This window comes from Dioscorea cayenensis, chromosome 7 (assembly GCF_009730915.1).
Source record: "Dioscorea cayenensis subsp. rotundata cultivar TDr96_F1 chromosome 7, TDr96_F1_v2_PseudoChromosome.rev07_lg8_w22 25.fasta, whole genome shotgun sequence".
NCBI lineage: Eukaryota > Viridiplantae > Streptophyta > Magnoliopsida > Dioscoreales > Dioscoreaceae > Dioscorea > Dioscorea cayenensis.
The window spans coordinates 23,581,376-23,600,807 of NC_052477.1; the positions used below are offsets into that span (position 1 = coordinate 23,581,376).

Consider the following 19,432-nt stretch of genomic DNA (forward strand, 5'->3'; position numbering starts at 1 on the left):
TCAGTCAGATCTACTCGCTTTTACTACAAGAAGAGAGGCACCGGAACCTTCACATTGTGACTCTCCCACATGATGCCGCGGCTTTAACTGTCAATCGACGTGGTCTTTCTGAAAGACCATCAATGCATTGCGATCATTGCAAGAGAGACAACCACACCATCGATCGATGTTTCCTACTCCATGGCTTCCCATCTAAAAATAACACTCGGCGTCAAGAAGGAAAATTCAAAACTAATCAGTCTGCTCAAAGAAATACAGGTGCATCAGCCAATGCAAGATCTACCAATGTTATCGAGGAACAAAAACCAATGCCATCTATTTCCCATGAGCAATATCAACATCTCATAGCATTACTCTCCACAACCACAACGCCTTCCAATTATCCTTCAATAAGTGCCACAGTTTTCGGGTAACATTGCATGCTTCTCTACTTCTTTTTCTACAGATTGGATTATTAATAGTGGAGCCACCCACCATATGGAATGTTCAAAGTCTTTATTCTCTTCCTTTACTAATCATGCCAACATCTCACCTGTCACTCTGCCCAACGGGCAAACTGCAGTTATAACCCTTACAGAAACCGTACACTTACCTAATGGTCTTTAACTGGTTGATGTCCCTCTATGTTCCTTCTTTTCATCTCAACCTTCTGTCCACCCCTCAATTGACTCGTAAAGTTCCTTGTCTTACAACCTTTTATCCTAATTACTGTGTTATTCAGGACCTTCCGTCGAGGAGGACGATTGGACTGGGTAAGATGTATGGAGGTCTCTACATCTTGGATCTACGCCAAGCCAACATCCTTGCTTCCATTCAGCCTCCTATTTTTTTATCGTTGGCACTGGTGTCTAGGGCATCTTTCTTCAGAACGTACGGAGAGGGAGGGGGCTTGGAGAGGTTTGGTCAGTGTGGATGGTGAGTGTGAGTTAGGGTTGGATGGGTGAGAGAGGGTGAGGGTGTGTAAGAGTATTTTTGACATTTTACATACTTTAACCAATGTTTTAACCATAGTTAAGGTAATATAGTTAATTTTTGTCCCAAAACTTAACAGCAGGGGTATATCCACAATTCATTTTATTTTTTAAGGGTGTACATACAATTATGATGTTTTGGGGCCAAAAATATATAATTTTATTGGTTTTGAGGGGGTGTATAGTCAATTTTCTCTTATTATTATTATTATTATTATTATTATGAATAAGTTTTTTCTTTTATTAAAAAAAAATAGATATTCAATTGATTATATTTTTAAAGTATCTAACGTATGAGTTTCTACGGAAAAGAGCCTTTAAATAGTAAAATACATGAAAAAGGTATAAAAATAATTTCATAAAATCACGTGACCCACGTTGCCTTGTCATGTCACACAAGCCTGGTATAACAATAATATGGAGCAATCCGCCAGATCCGGCTGGGCACAGACAAGGACACTCGCGGCTCTCTCCGGCTTCAACCTCGCCAATAGCTACCTCATCGTCCTCTACTACCGGTAGGCCCAAAATCTTGAAGAAACAAGACACCAAGAAGAAAGAGGAAGAGATCATCTTACGGGCTCTCCAAAGATAAGTAGTTTGGTCTCTCTGGTCCTCTTTTCTATAACTCGTATAATGAATTCCTGCCTAGAAGTTTACTGAGGCATTGTTGACTCTTTTGGATAATATGAAGTTTCTTGGTCTATAACTTAGGTTTTGGAATGATTTTTTATATACTTTTAACTTGTTTGATGAATTGTGTGCATGTTCTTTGTTTTGTGGTTGCTTGCAAAATACCCAAATTCAATCCTTTTTCCTTTTGCTGTATCTTTATGCAAATTAGTTTGATTGATTTCTTGGTTGCGGATAACATTAAATGCTTGATTCCAATCTTTTTTGCCTAGAAGTTCTGGTGTGAGTTCTATTTGCTTGACCAATGGGTTAATATTTTATCTTAGTGACAGCCATTGTTGGAGATGCATTGTGTAAAGATTGTGCATATTTGGGGGATAATTTCTTTTAAGGAAGTTGTTTGTTAACCTGGGGTGTACGGAACGATGAATACAAGGCCTCTCTCCATGGAGTTCTTAAGTTATAACATGAAACAAAGTAGGATGAAACTATTATCAGCGAGAGTAGGAGTTTGAGATGTCAACTTTTAATGAGGTCACTTTCACTATGTTGTTGAAGTCTTGATGTTCTGTCCGAGTTATGATCTTATATTTATAGTAACATTTTTGCTTAGTTGCTTAGAATCTAGACCGGGCTTTTTCAGGACCTTTGGAGATCTTTTGGTTCTGTTTGGCTAACTTATTTAAAAAGAAGTAAATTTGACTTCCTTTTAATTGAAGGAATGTTAATTATATATGTTGAAGTAATGGAGATTTTTCATTCTTGCAAATTTCCCCGGAAGGCAGTGCGTGCTGCTTCTTTTTCTGTCATTTTGTATGTGTGAAGAGCACTAGCCGGAAGGCAGTGCGTGCTGCTTCTTTTTCTGTCATTTTGTATGTGTGAAGAGCACTAGATTACATTGTTTATGATACTTGGATGATTTGTTTAGTACATTATGATCACTGATGTAGAAAAAGTGGTTCAGCATGTCATGAAAAAAGTTGGCTCCAGTTATTACCAATTAACAAGAAGGGTTACCTTGGAGCCAGCTTCACATATATGCAAAACATCAATCTATGATGTTAGCACTTTCTTTCATGGTAAATTTTTTCATTTTAAACTCTTAATGGAAAGCAGCATACATCAGTTTTGCACCATTTTTCTGTTGAAAGTTCATTGGTAAGATTTCAAAATTTGCTGCTCCATTCATCATTTATTTGAATCAATCATTTAGTAAGCATTATTCCTTAATCAAGGCTTAATCAGGCCTTCTGTTCAGAAATTGTTGTAGTCAATGCGCTTGTGGTAGTTCTATCAAGATCTCATTTTTCCCGTGATTGTTTCTGCCTTTAGATGTGCATCAAGCAACACATGCAGGGGCTTGTTTTATATCTACGGTAGTGGTGTATCATCGGATTCTGCTCACCGTGACATGTAGTAATCATTGTTGTGAATTATACATGGCTTGAAAGCCGAGAAAGTAGGTTTGACCCTATTAAAGCCTTGCTGGCATCTTGGCAAGGTGTCATGTCATTTTCAAGCTAGACTTCCAAAAAAAAAATTTCAGAAAGGCCTACAATACACATGTGACTACGAAAGAGAGCATGTCTGGAAACAGGGGGTAACCGCCCCGCCCAGGCCACCCGCATATGTTGCCATTAGAGGTGCAAGATGGACCGGTCCGGCCCGGCACGGCCCGGGCACGGTGCAGCCCGAGCACTGTACGTGCTCGGGCCAGCCCGGCCCGGCTTGCAATCGTGCCGGGCCGGCACGGCCCACCGTACAAGGGGGGTCGGCCCAGGCCAGCTGGGCTGGGCCGTGCCGGGCCGGCGGGCCGGCCCGTTTTTTAATATTAAATTATTTAAATTCTTTAAAAATATTGTAAAAATTGTAAAAAATACTTTAAAAATACTAAAAATATGGAATTTTTTTTAAAAAAAATCTAAATATCATAAAATATAAGTTTCTTGATTGTAAAAAATATACAACACATAAAGACTATAGAAAAAATAATTAAAAAATATGCAAAAAATTTTAATTTACATGAATACAAAAAAGATAAACTTTTTTAAATTTAACATAATATTAGAAAATAAAATTACATAGAAAAAATAGAGATAAACTAAAAATAAATTACAAATAGATATAGGAAAAAAATTGCCATTTATTTAAAAACTATGAGGACAACTTAGAAAATTACAAACTTCGAAACAATTTAGAAAATTACAAACTTCGAAAACAATTTAGAAAATTACAAACTTCAAACTTCATTTGATTAATCTATTTCTTCATCAATACGGGTTGAAGTTGAATGCTCGGATGGTGTAAGGCCCTCTCCGGTATCATTTTCTTCTTCATGTATTTGTTGTTCTTGTAACCTATCTTCTGCTTCTAACCAATCCTTCAAACATATGCACATTTGCACTGTTTCTTGGTTCATGCGGCTCCTCTTATCATCGAGTACCCTTTTTCCTGCACTAAAACAAGACTCCGACGCTACTGTAGACATCGGTGGAGTTAGTAGATCACGTGCCATGGCGGCTAGCACGGGATAGTTATGTTCTTGTTGTTTCCACCACGAGAAAATATTAAAGTTATTAATTTCTTCGGTAGTAAGAAAATCATTAAAATTATTATTTAAAAAAAGATTTAATTCATGCAAAGAACTAGTACTAGAAGATGAAGAAGAAGAAGAAGCACTTGTAGATTTTCTTCTAATCATATTTTAAAACGGGGATCAAGAAACATAGATAAAACGGGAAGATGGTTGATTTTTGCAAAATATTTTTTAAATTTTAATTCCATAGGAGCAACAATGGGAGCAAAATTAGGATCACATCTATATTTTGCAAAAATTTCACTAATATAATATAAATGAGAAATAGTCATAAAAGTAGTAGGATAATAAATACCGGAAAAAAAATTAGTTGCGGAATTAAAAATTTCCAAAAACTCTTTTATCATATAGCAAACTTCCCAATCATAATTAGTATTCCAAGGTCGGGAAAAAACTCACGGCAATACATTGTAAGAATATCTTTGTAATCATAAGCACAATTCAACATATTATAAGTTGAATTCCACCTATGAGGAACATCGGAAATAAATTTTTTATATTTTTTCCCCATTTGCCTACAAAATCTTTTGAATTCATTCCTTCGTGAAGAAGCTTTTGATGCATATAAGATAGCTCCTCTAACTTTACGAATATGAGGATCAATAATTTTTAAACCATCTCTAACACATAAATTTAATATATGGCATATACAACGAACATGAAAAAAATTTCCGGAAAATATAGGCTCTAAATGCAATTGTAACATATCAACGGCACAATTATTTGCCGAAGCATTGTCAAGAGTGATTGAAAATACAAATTTTTCAATTTTGTACTCATTAATAGTACGCATGATGTAACCGGCAATATTACATGCGGTATGTTGGTATTCTAATTCAATAAAACTCAAAATACGTTTTTGCAAAGTCCAATTATTATCAATATAATGAGCGGTAACACAAAGATAATCGGAATTATTTTGAGAAGACCAAATATCGGAAGTAAGAAAAATTTTAAATAAACCTTTAGACATTTCGGAAATTAATTTTTCTTTATATTCTTCATAAATAATAAGACAATACTTTCTCATAGTAGTCCTTGAAACGGATTTAAAATTCGGATTAAAACCCTTAACTTGCATTTTTATAAACGCGATATTTTCAACAATATAAAAAGGTTGTTCATTTTGAACAATAAATTTTGCAATCCATTTTCTTGCATTTTCATTGGAAAAAACAAAAGTTCCAATACTTGAATTTGTAAGACTAATTTGTGTTTGGGAAGGATCATTTTGACTAGTAGTATGTTTGTCGGCATGCCTTTTCAAATGACCCGTTCCACCCGAAGTTTGACAAGAAAAATCTTTTTTGCATTTTTTACAAACGGCACGAGTCCCTTTGTTTGGAATTTCAACAATATTATAAAATTGCCATACACCCGAAGTTCTTTTTCTTGTGCTTGTTTGAGGCTTACTACTGGATGCTCCCATACTAGGGGATTCAGTAACATGCTCAGGCTCAAGTTGTGAATCATCAAAATTTCCGGAGTTGTTTTCATTAAAAAAAAATGGTGTATCGAAAGGAAAATTGGGAGAGCCGGCCATTATAAAAAATAAAAAAAGGTTTAGGGTTACCTCAACCTTGATGATGTAAATTTAATTCGTGGTTTTCTTGAAAAGTCCGAATTGATGAACTGATGAAAAGGTGGGGGAATTGTCAGATTGATGAAACACTTGAGCCGGATTTGATAAACTTCAAATCTTGAACTTGAAGAGATTGAGAACTAAGAGAGCTTGGAGTCTTCAATGCTTGAGAGATTAGAACAAGAATGAGTAATTTGGTGTGGAGAAATATGTAAGTGTTTGAGGGTATTTATAGGTTATTTAAATTTTTTTCTAATTCCCAAAAATACCCTTGTAAACTAGCCGCTTTATTGTTGTTAAAAAAAGGGTAAAAAAAAGTAATTATATTTTTAAAAGTCTAAAAATAGCTTTAAAAACTAGCCGTTTTATAGTTGTTAAAGGGGCTACAAATGTCATTTTCTAATATTTAAATTAGTTGGGGAAACAAATACAAAAAAATAAAAAAATAAAATCGGCAGGTCGTGCAGGGCCGGCCCGCAACGGCTAATGGCGGGTCGTGCTGGGGTCGGCCCGCTGCTTGGGCCAGCCCCAGCCCTGAGGGGCCGCGGGCCACTCAAAGTGTGGCTCGGCACGGCCCGAGATATGGGCGTGCCACCGGCTCGGCATCAGTAGCTGGCCGAGTGCCGTGCACGGCCCAACTCGTGCCGGGTCAGTGCTGGGCCTCGGGCCGGCACGGCCCAGTTTGCACCTCTAGTTGCCATGCTCCTTGCCCCCGCCCCAATTTTTATTTTTAACTTTTCAATACCACAACGGCCCGCTGATTTTTACACTTGTCCCACCCGTCCTGTTTTTACAAAAATTGAGATAAAAATGTATTTTTGAAGTTATGTATTTTTGTAATTAAACCATTAATACATAAATTTAATCAAAATATATAACTATCATAATTAAGTGAATATAATCTTAATTTATAAAATGATAAATTTTAAAATTATATGTATATATTAATATACAAGGGTATTTATGTAATTTTTTTTGTGTTACTTCTAACATGGAACATGTCATTTTGGCATGACATCTAAACTGTATTGCTAGCTTAAGCTTGGAAGCTGAAGCCTTTCATGCGGCTTTGGAGCAATGCAAAAAGAGGAGAATGATGATGGATCTAATCTTCACAGACTGTGCCTCCCTGGTTCACTCGATATACAATGAAGATGATAAAGTGAAGTGTAGGATGGAATGCGTAGTCCTTTTACAAGTTCCTTATAGACGGTGAAATGCGTAGTCCGTTTTATCCCCACTTCTCGAAAATTCGTTGTACTAGCAGAATAACTCTTTTTTGTTAACTAGCAGAGGAGGATAAAATTCTCACTCTAACAAATCTTTTCAAAAAGGGTGCAACCTTCTAAATTCCGCAGACACTTGTGTTCTTTGCCACAAAACCTTTTGGGTGAGAGTAGTACTAGGATGGGTGACTGTTATGACTCATCGGGATTGTTATTCTCTAATGAGAAATGATCCCAAGGCAGGAAGGCAAGAGACTATAAGAGGAAAAGCTAGGGCTATGATGAGGAGGAAGGAAGAAAGAAGAAGGATCTTTGGGCCTGCTTGGTTCTCCGGCGATCTTCTCCGGTGCTCCAGCAGGAGGGAAGGAATTCCCACTTACTTTACATATTTCAGTTCATATTAAGTAGATCTATAGCTCTATGAGTTTATTTTTCATCATTTGGTGAATGTATGGAGTTTTTTTCCCTTAATTTGTTGTTGCTTTGAGACTTGAGTGAGATTTGATCATGGATGCTAGATTTGGTTATTTGAGTGGAAATTCGGTGATTGAAATATCAATTCGGATGAGATTTAGGTTTTTGGAGACATTAATCTCAGTATTGAGTTACTGTTATAAAGATTCACTGATACCAGTTCAATAATTCATAACATTTTTGGTGCTTTCGTTCACCACTCACTCCCCATCATGGGCTCGAAATGGATAGCATTCTCAATGACATATCCGATAAATTGGACAGACTTATTGCACGTCTACTACAACCATTCCCTGCATCATCCCTTCTTGGTGATAAGCTATCTACCGTTGTTAGTTGCTAGTGCATCCGACGACTGAACGAGTTAGATGAGAAGGTGAACCTCGACATTGATGTTCGTTGCAAAGCTGCAGATAGGGTTGTTGGTGAGTTTGGTGGAAAAATTGCTTGTAATATTTCAGAACTTCAAGGTGATAAAGTTGCTCCGCAGTTGTTTGATGAAATGGCCGAGAAAGATCTGAATTCCTACATTGCCTATGGTGATCCTGGCAAATCTATTACTACCGATTCTATTATGGCAGCTACTGATCTTCTTCCACGAAAAGTTGTTAGTGAAGTTCAAATGTCATATAACCACAAGAATGAGTCAAAGCGTGGTATTGCAATCACCTCTACTAGGATTTGTATTTCCTATGAGACACTTGATGAATCTTTGAAGATCTTCAAGGAGGGAGAGGCCGAAAGGAGAATCTGACTAACCTCATTGATTTTTCGGGGATATGGATTTTTTTTCAAAGGTCGATGCAACCCTTTGTGTTACTACAAGTGCCTTTGTGGGTGTTGATGGTGTGAAGGGCATCTGTGTGCAAACCGGAGGAAAGAAAGCCTTGATATTTGATCCAGGTGGTGAGCCAATTTGTGTTTCCTCCATGTTTGTTGTTGATATGAAATCTTGGAACTACTTAGGGGATGATAGCCTTGTTGCGTATGATTATGACGATGCTATTAGCAACTTGGAGGATATGGTTGAGGCAGGTGAACAGGTTGATGGTGAAACTGGTGAGAAAGCTGCTCGTAATTGGTCTGAATTCCAATTTACTGAAGTTGCTTGTGAGTTGTTTGCCAAAATGCCTAAGAGATATTTGGTTTCTTCAAATGCTCAGCTTTGTGGTGAATTTGAACATTTGGAGTGGAGGAACCAAGTATACCAACCAGTTTTTTCTCAGGATTTTGTGGAGCAGATGAAGATAAGGAAAAACTTAAATATTCCTTGGCAGTTTGGTAAGAAAGCACTGCGACCCAGCCAGATCTATGCTAAGAAGACTGCGTTGGTTGGTATCACACTTGTATCGAGGAAAATATATGATGGTGGAGGTTTCATATGTATCAAAGAATGTTTTGATGAAGATACTTTACATCTCCTTGTCTTATTAAGTGATGGAGATGTTCACTATTGGCTTGAACAATGGCAATTTCTACTGAAAGGTGAATGCGAGCATGGTGAAAAGGTTGTTGTTGCGATTGCAGAAGACTTTGCTGGAAATTTGTCTGAAATTCAGTTTGGTCAAGTTTCTTATCTGTTGTTTGCTGAAATGCCTAAACGAGTTTATAGAACACATATTTCATTGATTGGGAATTGCACAATGAATCGTCGATATGATGATTCACTTGTGGTGTTTGGACTTGTTAAAGCAATGATGGATATGTATGGTTGGTGCAATGAGTTGCGTGAATCTCACCGACTATGTGTGGTGATGGATCAGAGAGATGCGGTCTATTGGATCATTTGGTTTTTTGGATGTGATTGTGCAGAGCTTCATGTGCTTATTATGAATCTCTGTTATTTGTTGCGTGCACAAGGAGATAAAGATGCTACACCAACTAAGATATCCATTGATGTTGTTTTCTCTACTTGCATGGAAATGTCTTGGGAGTCTGGGCAACTCATTTGTGCTTCTACTATTCAAATAGGATTGGAGTTTAGGCCATCGGTGAAGACTGTATTCTTGTATGCTAAATACTGCAGTGTTAGCCATGAGGCACAAAATGTTGTTCAGCACATTGTTTGCAAGGATGTCGTCTCTTGGAATTCCATGATCTCTGCGTACTTTAATCAAGAGGTTTGTGCTGAAACTTTTCAAATCTTGAAGCAGATAAATTTCAGCAGTTTCAGTTTTTGTTACCTTACACATGGCATCCAGCATGATGGAATGACACTTAGTGATACATCACTAGGAGTTGGACATGATGCTTTCAACATGTTGTTCAGTGAAATTGGTGCCAAAAAGCATGTCCTTAGAGTTATCTATGTGAATCTAGAACCTGCTGTCATTAATGAAGTTATCATCAGAATTTATCAGCAGCTATTACTCTAAGAACAGTTTATCTCTTTCAAGAAAGATGCTGCTAGTGATTTGGCCCGAGCAAGGAAAGTATTAGACACTTGCACTGGTTTGAAAGGGTTTCTTTTTTTTTTAATGTTGGTGGTGGCATTGAAATTAGCTTGTGCTACTTGCTTGTTAAAGACTGGTTTATGGATTATAGAAAGGAATCAGAGCTTGGCTTATTAAATTGCAAGGCTGATGATGTTCAAGAATTAAAACAAACTCTTATTTTCAGTAGGAGGCTTAACTCGTCAGAGTTGCAATGTGATAGAATTGATATAAAGCCTCTACAGAAACCTTGGAAAGATAATTCAAGGTTGCAAATTACCAAACTTGTGATTGAAAGACATCAAAGGAAGCTCTTCAACTTCACTGCTTCTTCAACAAAAGCTATGGCTTTGGAGGAATTTCTGATCCTTAATGGTGGTGCTTCATCATTTAAAAAAGCCATAACAATGGGTGTAGAAGTTTATCATTACTTTGAGGCTGTTATTAAGAACATGGAAGTGCAAAATGCATTAAATGTCAGTGATGGAGAATTTTTTCCTCATATTCAGGTGCACAAGGAAGGATTTGAACTTATAAAGACAATCATAGCCAAAGCTGATAACATAGATGATGTTGCTAGCTGTTATTTTTGTCGTGAAGTGAAGCTCCCTCTTGGTGTTCTACACAATTGGACGAGGTTTGGTACTAAAGCTAGTGCTTCATTGAGCTTTGGGGAGAATCTGCCTACCTTAAACCAAGTATATTTCTCTTCTGACCTTGAGGACAAGGTCAAGTTTGATGGGTGGAGTAATGTTATGACTCATCGGGATTGGTATTCTCTAATGAGAAATGATCCCAAGGCAGGAAGGCAAGAGACTATAAGAGGAAAAGCTAGGGCTATGATGAGGAGGAAGGAAGAAAGAAGAAGGATCTTTGGGCCTGCTTGGTTCTCCGGCGATCTTCTCCGGTGCTCCAGCAGGAGGGAAGGAATTCCCACTTACTTTACATATTTCAGTTCATATTAAGTAGATCTATAGCTCTATGAGTTTATTTTCATCATTTGGTGAATGTATGGAGTTTTTCCCTTAATTTGTTGTTGCTTTGAGACTTGAGTGAGATTTGATCATGGATGCTAGATTTGGTTATTTGAGTGGAAATTCTGGTGATTGAAATATCAATTCAGATGAGATTTAGGTTTTGGAGACATTAATCTCAGTATTGAGTTATTGTTATAAAGATTCACTGATACCAGTTCAATAATTCATAACAGTGACCTCCTGGGAAGTCCTCGTGTTGCACCTCCTCTCTTTTTGCCCGACAGGTGACGCCCCAGCAACTGGTTGAGGTTTTTGACCAAGGGATCTCGGGGTCGCAGGTTGCCTATGTGGCGTTTGAGTGGTTTGAAGATCCATTTTCAATTGTTTTTGGGCCAGATTTAATGATGGGCCAAGCTGCTACTGGTGTTATTTTCAGTCTGGATTTTGTGGATCCCTCTCTGATTTGTGAAGTGGGTTGGTCTTTGGTTCCACTTCTAATTGTTGTTTGGCCATTCGCTGTCTTGGCTCTATTGGATGGGCCACATGTTCCGGATGGAAGAGAGACACCCCTAATGGCGGTGGAGTTTGGTTCCTATGCCGCTTTGTTGATCAAAGTTAGCAAGGGGAAGGTCGGGGCGAAGGTTGGCTCTGAGCTACTCAATGGGCCAAGGATGGGTACCTATATGTTTACATTCTAATGCAATTTGGCGTGCTTTGGGCCTATCTCAAAGAAGGCTTGTGATACACCCAGGATGATCGAGCCACAGGTGGTCAGTGTCAGTAGTCCGACAATGCTCTGAGGGGAGGACCCGTTTCAGGAGCAAGGCTAGTGATTCTCTGTCTTCTCTCCAACCGGTGGGAGTTGCCTTTTGCCGGTTTATCTTTATCTTGTTTTCTTTGATTTCCTCTGTCGTTGTCCACGTCTAGTGGATTTTTTGTATTCGGACTCTTTTCTTTTAATACAAGTGTTTTATACACCTTTTCACAAAAAACCTTTGAGAAACTAGATCATCTTTTTCTAGATTGCGTTTTCTCAGCACGAATTTGGGATTTTTTTCACTCAAATCTTAGATTATAATTCTTCTCCACGTTCAATTCCAAAGCTTTGTACTACTTGGTTACCATCTCTAATTCCCTAACACCGAAGTCTCTGGGATCTCATCTCTTGAGCCATCTTGTGGAATATTTGGATTGAACGAAATACTCGCATTTTTCACTTAACTGCCTTACCCTAATACATTGTAATCTTTAAAATTGCTAATATGCTTCTTTCTTGATTTTTAACAGCTACCGACAGTCAACAGCTATCCCTTAACGAAGTATCTCAACAGATTAAGCGCTCTCTCAATTTCTTTAGCGCAAGAGTCTCAAACCAAGATGGTGATTCAAATCTTAACTTAGCACAGGAGTAGGACTCTCCGTCTGACAGTCTAGGCAGGCCTGTGGTGCCAAACGGTGTTCTTCGCCAGCCCAACTGTTATTTATCTTTTTATTTCGTATTGTTGTCTTTTGCTTTTGTTCCTCACCTCTAGTGAGAGGACTTCTCCTATGTTTTTTTTTCGTTTTTATTTCAATAAAGTTGTGGTTTATCCATATTTATTTAAAAAAAAGTGCAGATTGGCTAATAGAATGAAAGACATGAGAAGCCTATTCAAGGTTAATATGTGGATTTTTAATATAATTTTTTTTCCAGAACACCGAGGATGTGAAAATTTCGTCATACAAGTTTTTTTAAAAAAATTAATAATAATATAAATTAAAAAATAATTAAAAAAAATTCAGAAACACAGAACAGCTGTGCCCTTGGACTCACATACATCAGTAAGTAAAAAAAAAAAAAAAATTTAACTGATGTAGCCACGGCGGGGACAACTGCTCTGTGTTTCTGGAATTTTAAAAAAAAAATGGATAATTCATTTCAATTATTAAAACTGGAGACTTGATTTTTGTTTCTAGCCCTGATTTAAAATTTTTAAATTTACCCAAAGTAAGAGAAGACTTTGACCCAGACCTCCCAAGAAATTTCATCACAAATTAAAGAAAAAAAGAGAAATCTCGGTGACTCTGATCACCTTTCACCGGCCACGATGGCCGTACTTTTCTCCGTTGCCTGGAAGATGATGGCCGGACTATTCTCCATTGTCTGGGAGGTGATCATGGAGATATTAAAGGCTTCTGTTCTCCCGGCGTTCATTTGGAGAAGAGTTGATGACGAGCTTGAAGTGCTCTTCAAGTCCTTGCAGTTGATCCCACTTCGTGGTGATGATGCAAAGTATATTAACTTAACCGAAGAGGCTGATACCGATTCCTGGCTTTCTCTGCTCACTGATGCATCCAGAGACTTCGCTGCCGTTCAAGACATTACTTACATGGTCAACGAACACTTCGGCAGCCAGAGCGAGGGTGGTCACCCAAGAAGCAAGGTGCGCGACTTCTTTTCTCAGGATCATAACCCACTCTTGTTTAAACTTCAGTTGGTGAAGAAGCTCACAAACGTCAATGAGAGAATAAATGGCCTCAGTAAGAAGATGCAAGAGTTCATCCCTAGATTTAATAAAAAGAAGACTTCAAGCTGCTCCTATCGGCATGAATCACTAGTCATTTTTGGACGAGACGAAGAGAAAAACACGGTGGTGGAGATGCTGATCCGTAATTGGTCTGATGATAGAGTGGTTGTGGTTTCAATCGTGGGTAAGCGTGGTATGGGTAAGACTTCAGTTGCTCAGCTGGTTTTGAAAGATGAAGTAGTCAAGAATCAATTTGAACTATGCATATGGGTTTGGGTTTCTGATGATTTTGATGTGCCGAAGCTTGCTGGAAAGATCATACATACTGCTACTAGGGAAATTTGTGATCATACAAACATGGAGGTGCTGCAGAAGGATCTGCGAGATGTCTTGGGGCGGAAGAAATATTTGCTGGTATTAGATGATGTATGTAATGAAGATTCCCAAAAGTGGGATGCTCTTAGAAACATCTTGCCCGATGGAGCAGGTGGAAGCAGAATTCTTGTGACCACACGCAATGTAAAATGCTCGCGAGTGATGGGTGCTCAGGAATCTTTAAGTCTAAGCCATTTATCAAATGAAAGCTCTTGGCATTTGTTTGAACAGAAAGCATTTGTTATAGGTGCACAGAGGCCACCAGGCTTGGTGGAGTTTGCTAGAGAGCATATTGAGAAATGTGACGGAGTACCATTTTTAATAGAAATATTGGCGGTTTGTGTTCGTTGCTCTCAATGTCTGGCCTGGAGTAAACAATGGAAATCACGTAGTAAAGGGATTGAGCTCAGCAGACAAAGGGAACAACTTTCCATGGGCGTAGAGAGGTTACGCTCATGTATGCCTGGAGGAGGCTATTACAACCTTCTCTCTACCATCTCATTTAAACAACTGGCAGAACAAACAATCCAATATCTTCACCAGATTATGCAAGCTTTGAAGTGCATCACCACAAATCCCTTCTTTCTATCAGCGATTTTGATTTGTGCTATTGCCTGTTTCATAAATTTCCTTTTCAACGACTACAGTAACCAGGTGCCACTTTCTCCCCCATTCTTTTGATATTTTGTTTTTAATTCTCTCTGTTGGAAATATATTTTACCACATCTCCATTGATAGACTGAAATTAGTGATTATCCACATTTATGAAAAAACTTAAATCAAAAGAAAAAAAAAACAATATTATCCATGTCGCTTCAAACCTAACCTATGAAAATTATGTTTGCCATTTCTTGTCAATAGAATCATCATTTAAATTAGAATGGAAATGAGTAATTATCCCTTTTTTCTAATATAATTGAATTAGGAGAAAATGGAGGAAAAATAGCGGGAGGATAAACACAAGATGGTCTAGTAGTAAGTCATCCTGATGATGAGCAAGTAATACGGGGGTTGAATCCCCATGCAGCGGTGTTGTACAAATATTGTAGAGATACTGTAGTGGTATTGTTCACTATATCCTTATGGGATGAACCGTATTCTTCACCTCTCCAAGGTTACAAAACAGTGTGATTTATCATTGTAGAGTTGTGATCTTTTGATATGTTATTTTGAACGGGCATAGCAAGTTGTCTTTGCCACGTGTGTTAACTCACCCTATATAGTAAATACATATGAGGTCGTTAAGTCTTAACTAATGCACCGCTATATCTGTTTTTCTTTTTGACTACCCATTATGTGACGGTGCTTGTCACATTTGTCAAAAATAAAATTAAAAAAAAAGAAAACTATATTTTCTTGAGTAAGTGCCTTCTTAATAATCTTGCACTTTTATTTTTTTCTTTGAGTAATCCAATTAGAAACTTGAATATTTTTTTTCTTTTCCATGTGTTATATTCTTAATGATTTTTTTAATTTATTCTTAATATTTTTTTCTTTTTAAATTTTATGTTTTTATTTTCAGCAAGAGCTTTGGTATATACCCCCAACATGAAGACAAAAAATCCGGAGTCCCAAAAAAGCAAAACAAGAGTCTAAGACTCTTGTTTTCTGTTTTTCTCCTTTGTCAATAGATTAGCTCTCATTTGAGGCTTTGAGCTTCTTTCCTAAAAAAAAGGAAAAAATCCGGAGAGTCTGAATTCAGAATGAAAAGGATTGGTTTAACATCTCAGTTGTTAAGGGAAGGTAAATTAGAATGAAAAGGATTGGATCAAGCTCTGTACTATTGATTCATCTTTTTATTAGTTAAGAACACCTTACCTTTTTTAATTTTTACGTTTTCCAGTGAACACTCTTTGGGCTTTGATGTAGGATAGATTCATCCTTGCAATTGCTGTATAACGTAAATTCTTGTGGTGTATACCCCTGATGTGGTTCTCATTCATAGAACTTCTCTTAATTGATATGATTGTTCAGACATTCGGAACCTTTTTATCAGTCAGTATACTCTTGTGGGTGGAATAGTATTCATATATATAAGTCAGGAGACTGAGGTAAAAATTGAAATCCTTTCAAATCCTCTGCTTTCGTTCTAGCTGACATTTCCCAACATTAGTGATGCACTAGATTTGTAAGAGCAAATTCAATTGTGGCAATTGCAAACTGCATTTCTCCACATATCCTTTGTCCAACAACAAATGGTCATAACATTGGAAATCTAAACAACAGTTCATAAATCTCTCTGGTATGAACTCTCTGTGCAAGCCCCAAGATAAGGAATCCCTACCTATCACTCTTGTTTTGATGATTACTCTTGCTTTTATGGGCATCACTGTGCTTGATGGTTTCTCCAGGAAGTAGCAATGGAGTAGGAGGGATGTTGTCTTACCACTTTCGCTATATACACAAGGCCTCTCACTTCCCCTCACACAAAGTTTATTGAAGATTATTCAGGACTAAGGTCTTTCCCATAAGTCCTCCAACCTCTTCTTCCTGCTCTCAACAAAATGAGATACCTGGATCTGGAGAGGCTGTGATGCCTGGAGGAGATTATTACCCCACTCTCTCTACCATCTCATGTGTGGTAAGTAACAGCAGAACAAGTTTTGAAGCACATTCTATCGACATTTTTCATTTGTTATATTTCGTGTTTCACACATTTTTACTTCAAGTCTAGTACAAGATGGCTCTTTTCCTAAATTCTTTTCTATTTTTATTTTTTAAAATACTTTTTTTTTTTTTTTGAAAGTATATTTTATAGCATATTTGAATGGATAAACAGATGAAAATCTTATTTACTGTTTGACTTCCTTTCAAATCTGAAATATGAAACTTTATGTTTAGGGTTTTTTAAATAAAAATTAAATGATCATTTTACGATTTTTTTAAAACAATATTCCAATGATGCATTTAAACTTGATGGCAAGCCGCCTTTTTTATTATAATCACGTGTTATTTTCTTTTGAGTACTAACCAAATCAATAGGTGAGAGTTTAATCTATGTAGTTTATCCACTTTTTTTTTTTAAAAAAAAAAACTCAATCTGTGGGTTGGTATAATCCATGGAATCGGCTATATATAAAATTTTGTTTTGGATTTTTTATAACTGTTTGATGCAGGAAAGATACACCTTTGCAATCAACGTACAGAAACTCTTGTGGCGTGCACAGGCAATAATTCTCAGTGAAAGGACTTCCGTATGTTTATGAGCGAGTTCAATATGTGGAACTTCATTTTCTTCCATTCCTGATTATTTTCTTTTTTTTTTTTATTTGATCACATTATTGTTCTATCCTTGTGATGGAGATGTCTGTTGTATAGCTGACATGGAAAATGGTTTTGGACTTGCAACCCCTTCATATTGCATCTTCTGAAGCTCAATTTACTTTTTAATTTGGCTTGTTGATCCTAGGAATGGTTTTCAATCAGTAGCATGTTTTCCAATACCCCATGTTAGTTACTACTGGCATATTTTGGATGTGTGAAATTTATTTTGTGACCCCTTTATATTTATTCAATCTGAATTTAAATTGAATAAAGTGATCCATAACTTTGTCTTTTGGAATTCTATAATAACTCTAATTAGCACTTTGGATAATGATCTAATTAAATTTTTAAGTGCAATTAATCCTTTGATGTTAAAATATATAAATAGACCAACATCATGAATCCCCGATCTAACATTCTTGTGAATTACCCAGCTCCATTGACAAAGAAAACATATAGATTGGAAGAGCCTTTGGTTTTTTCAAATGTATGTATTATTTAATTTGCTATGGCTAAAGGTAAGCGATTCTATTTCCGATATTATTAATATGATTTTTTAAATGCCTTACTCTAGTTTTATAATACGATATATTTACATTATCGATGTCATATAACGCAAGTCTGATTAATTTCTAACACATAATCATTGGCTTCTTTACTAGAATGAATATCAGTTTGCATTACATTGTTTGTGTATGAGTGATTAGCTCTAAAGTTGATTTTACTGCAACATGCCTGTTGTGATATTCTGTTTTCCAATTCGGGATTTTGCCTGATTTTGTGGATAATAATGTCTTTCAATTAAACTATGGAATAAACATACACTCGCAGAGAGCCAAAAATAGACTTACTGTATCTATTATCTCCAAATTTTGCTTGCTCTTTATGTGTGTTTAAGTACAACTGATATCAATCACCTCTGATTTCGCGGATCTTGGCGTCTTTTATGCAAGTTATTCTAAATATCCAAAAGGTTTTGTTGAGAATAGGAATCAAGGGGACTTTAATGATTTCAAAGTTGGTGGGAATATTACATTTTAGGTTCTTATTTGCATATAACCTTTATCTTCTATTATGTTTGAAGACTACTTAAACTCTGTCTTCACATTGTTGCATGGTTAGGCAGAACCAAGACTCTCTGGTAGGGGCTGAAGGCAAAGGATAAAAAAAAAACATTCAATAAAGCAATTATTTAAAAAAAAAATAGCATGAATGGAATTTGAACTGAAACTATTACCAAACGCGGTAGGTAGGCAATTAAGAGGAAATGAAATAATTGCTTTGAGTGGGTTTAGAATTGTTTGTTAAAATGTAAGAGGCATATTTCGAAAAACTCAACACTGAAAACAGCGTCAAAACTGTTAAAATGACACAAGAAAAACTATCATTAGTTTTAATATAAGAAAACCATAAATATTAAAGGTTTTACTATTGCCTTAGGGCAGCCTCGCCAGCCCATTTGCGAAAAAGGGGCTTCAGCCCCTCTTGGTTGACTTTTATAGGTTCAATCGTAATATATTATTAAATTTAATTTTTATCTTGAGCTTTCAATTTTATATTGTGAGATCTCAAGTGGTTCTTTGAGATGTTATGCATTACCTGCTTTTTGTGTTTGTGGCCAAGGAAAGTTGTGAAAAATGAAAACTATAGTCTCATTGAAGTCAACATTAGCTTATGCAATGAAGTAAAATTTTTTAAGAAATATATAATGTAGATGTAGTGAGTTTGTTGTGTCTATTTTGGCGGATGGTGTATCTGCATAATAAATGTGATTTATTCTTTTTTTTAAAAAAATATTACTAAAGTACAAACCAATTGAATACTTATACGACCCTAGTTTATCAAAAATAATTAAATAAATAAATAATTTATTATTTTTCATTACTTTTCTGTCATTATTTTCTTAATGATCTATTGTTTCTTATGATATCTATTTAGTAAAAAGTATCTTGTGACATTTCAAATGCCTAACTTAAATTTTTTTAATAGCCTCATTCAAACCGCTCTATGGAATTCGAAAGAAAGCTTGCATATCAGCAACACCTTCAAACAATATAGCGGGGTTAATTTTTGGATAGGCCACCGAATTTTGCTCATTTTTCAATTTGGTCATCATACTTCAATTTGTATCCAATCAGTCATCCAATTTTAATTTCATTTCATGAATAACAGTCACCCAGAAAATTCCGACCCCTAATTGCTGATGTGGCCACCGGAGAATCCCAGTCATCATTACATGCCCATGTCATTTATCTCAAGTGGCATAGTGACTCAGCAAACTTATGCCTTGTCAGCAAATGATGCCATGTTGGCATCTTCTTCTCCAAAAGCTTAGGCTGAATTGTCATTGTTCAACTCAACCTACTCCATGGTTCTTATGTTGAGATGGTGATTG

At 36.6% G+C, this 19,432-nt stretch overlaps 1 protein-coding gene across 3 annotated transcripts; it reads left to right on the top strand.

Annotated features, from left to right (window-relative positions):
* The first annotated feature begins 12,884 nt into the window (after window positions 1-12,884).
* Window positions 12,885-17,151, top strand: LOC120265907 (disease resistance protein RGA2-like). Of its 3 annotated transcripts, none has more exons than XR_005537797.1 (3): window positions 12,885-14,427; window positions 15,296-16,354; window positions 16,890-17,151. XR_005537797.1 is itself a non-coding variant. In XM_039273864.1 (2 exons), the coding sequence occupies exons 1-2, from the start codon at window positions 12,979-12,981 to the stop codon at window positions 16,140-16,142; spliced, it is 1,467 nt and encodes a 488-aa protein (XP_039129798.1). In that variant the 5' UTR covers window positions 12,885-12,978; the 3' UTR covers window positions 16,143-17,151. The 3 variants fall into 3 exon arrangements, 1 of the variants encoding a protein (XP_039129798.1); XR_005537798.1 differs by having other exon boundaries at window positions 16,895-17,151; XM_039273864.1 differs by having other exon boundaries at window positions 16,125-17,151.
* The last annotated feature ends 2,281 nt before the right edge of the window (window positions 17,152-19,432 follow it).

Bases quoted from the DNA above. Each gene is read 5' to 3' on its own strand.
- LOC120265907 (XM_039273864.1), top strand. From the start codon at position 12,979: ATGGCCGTACTTTTCTCCGTTGCCTGGAAGATGATGGCCGGACTATTC.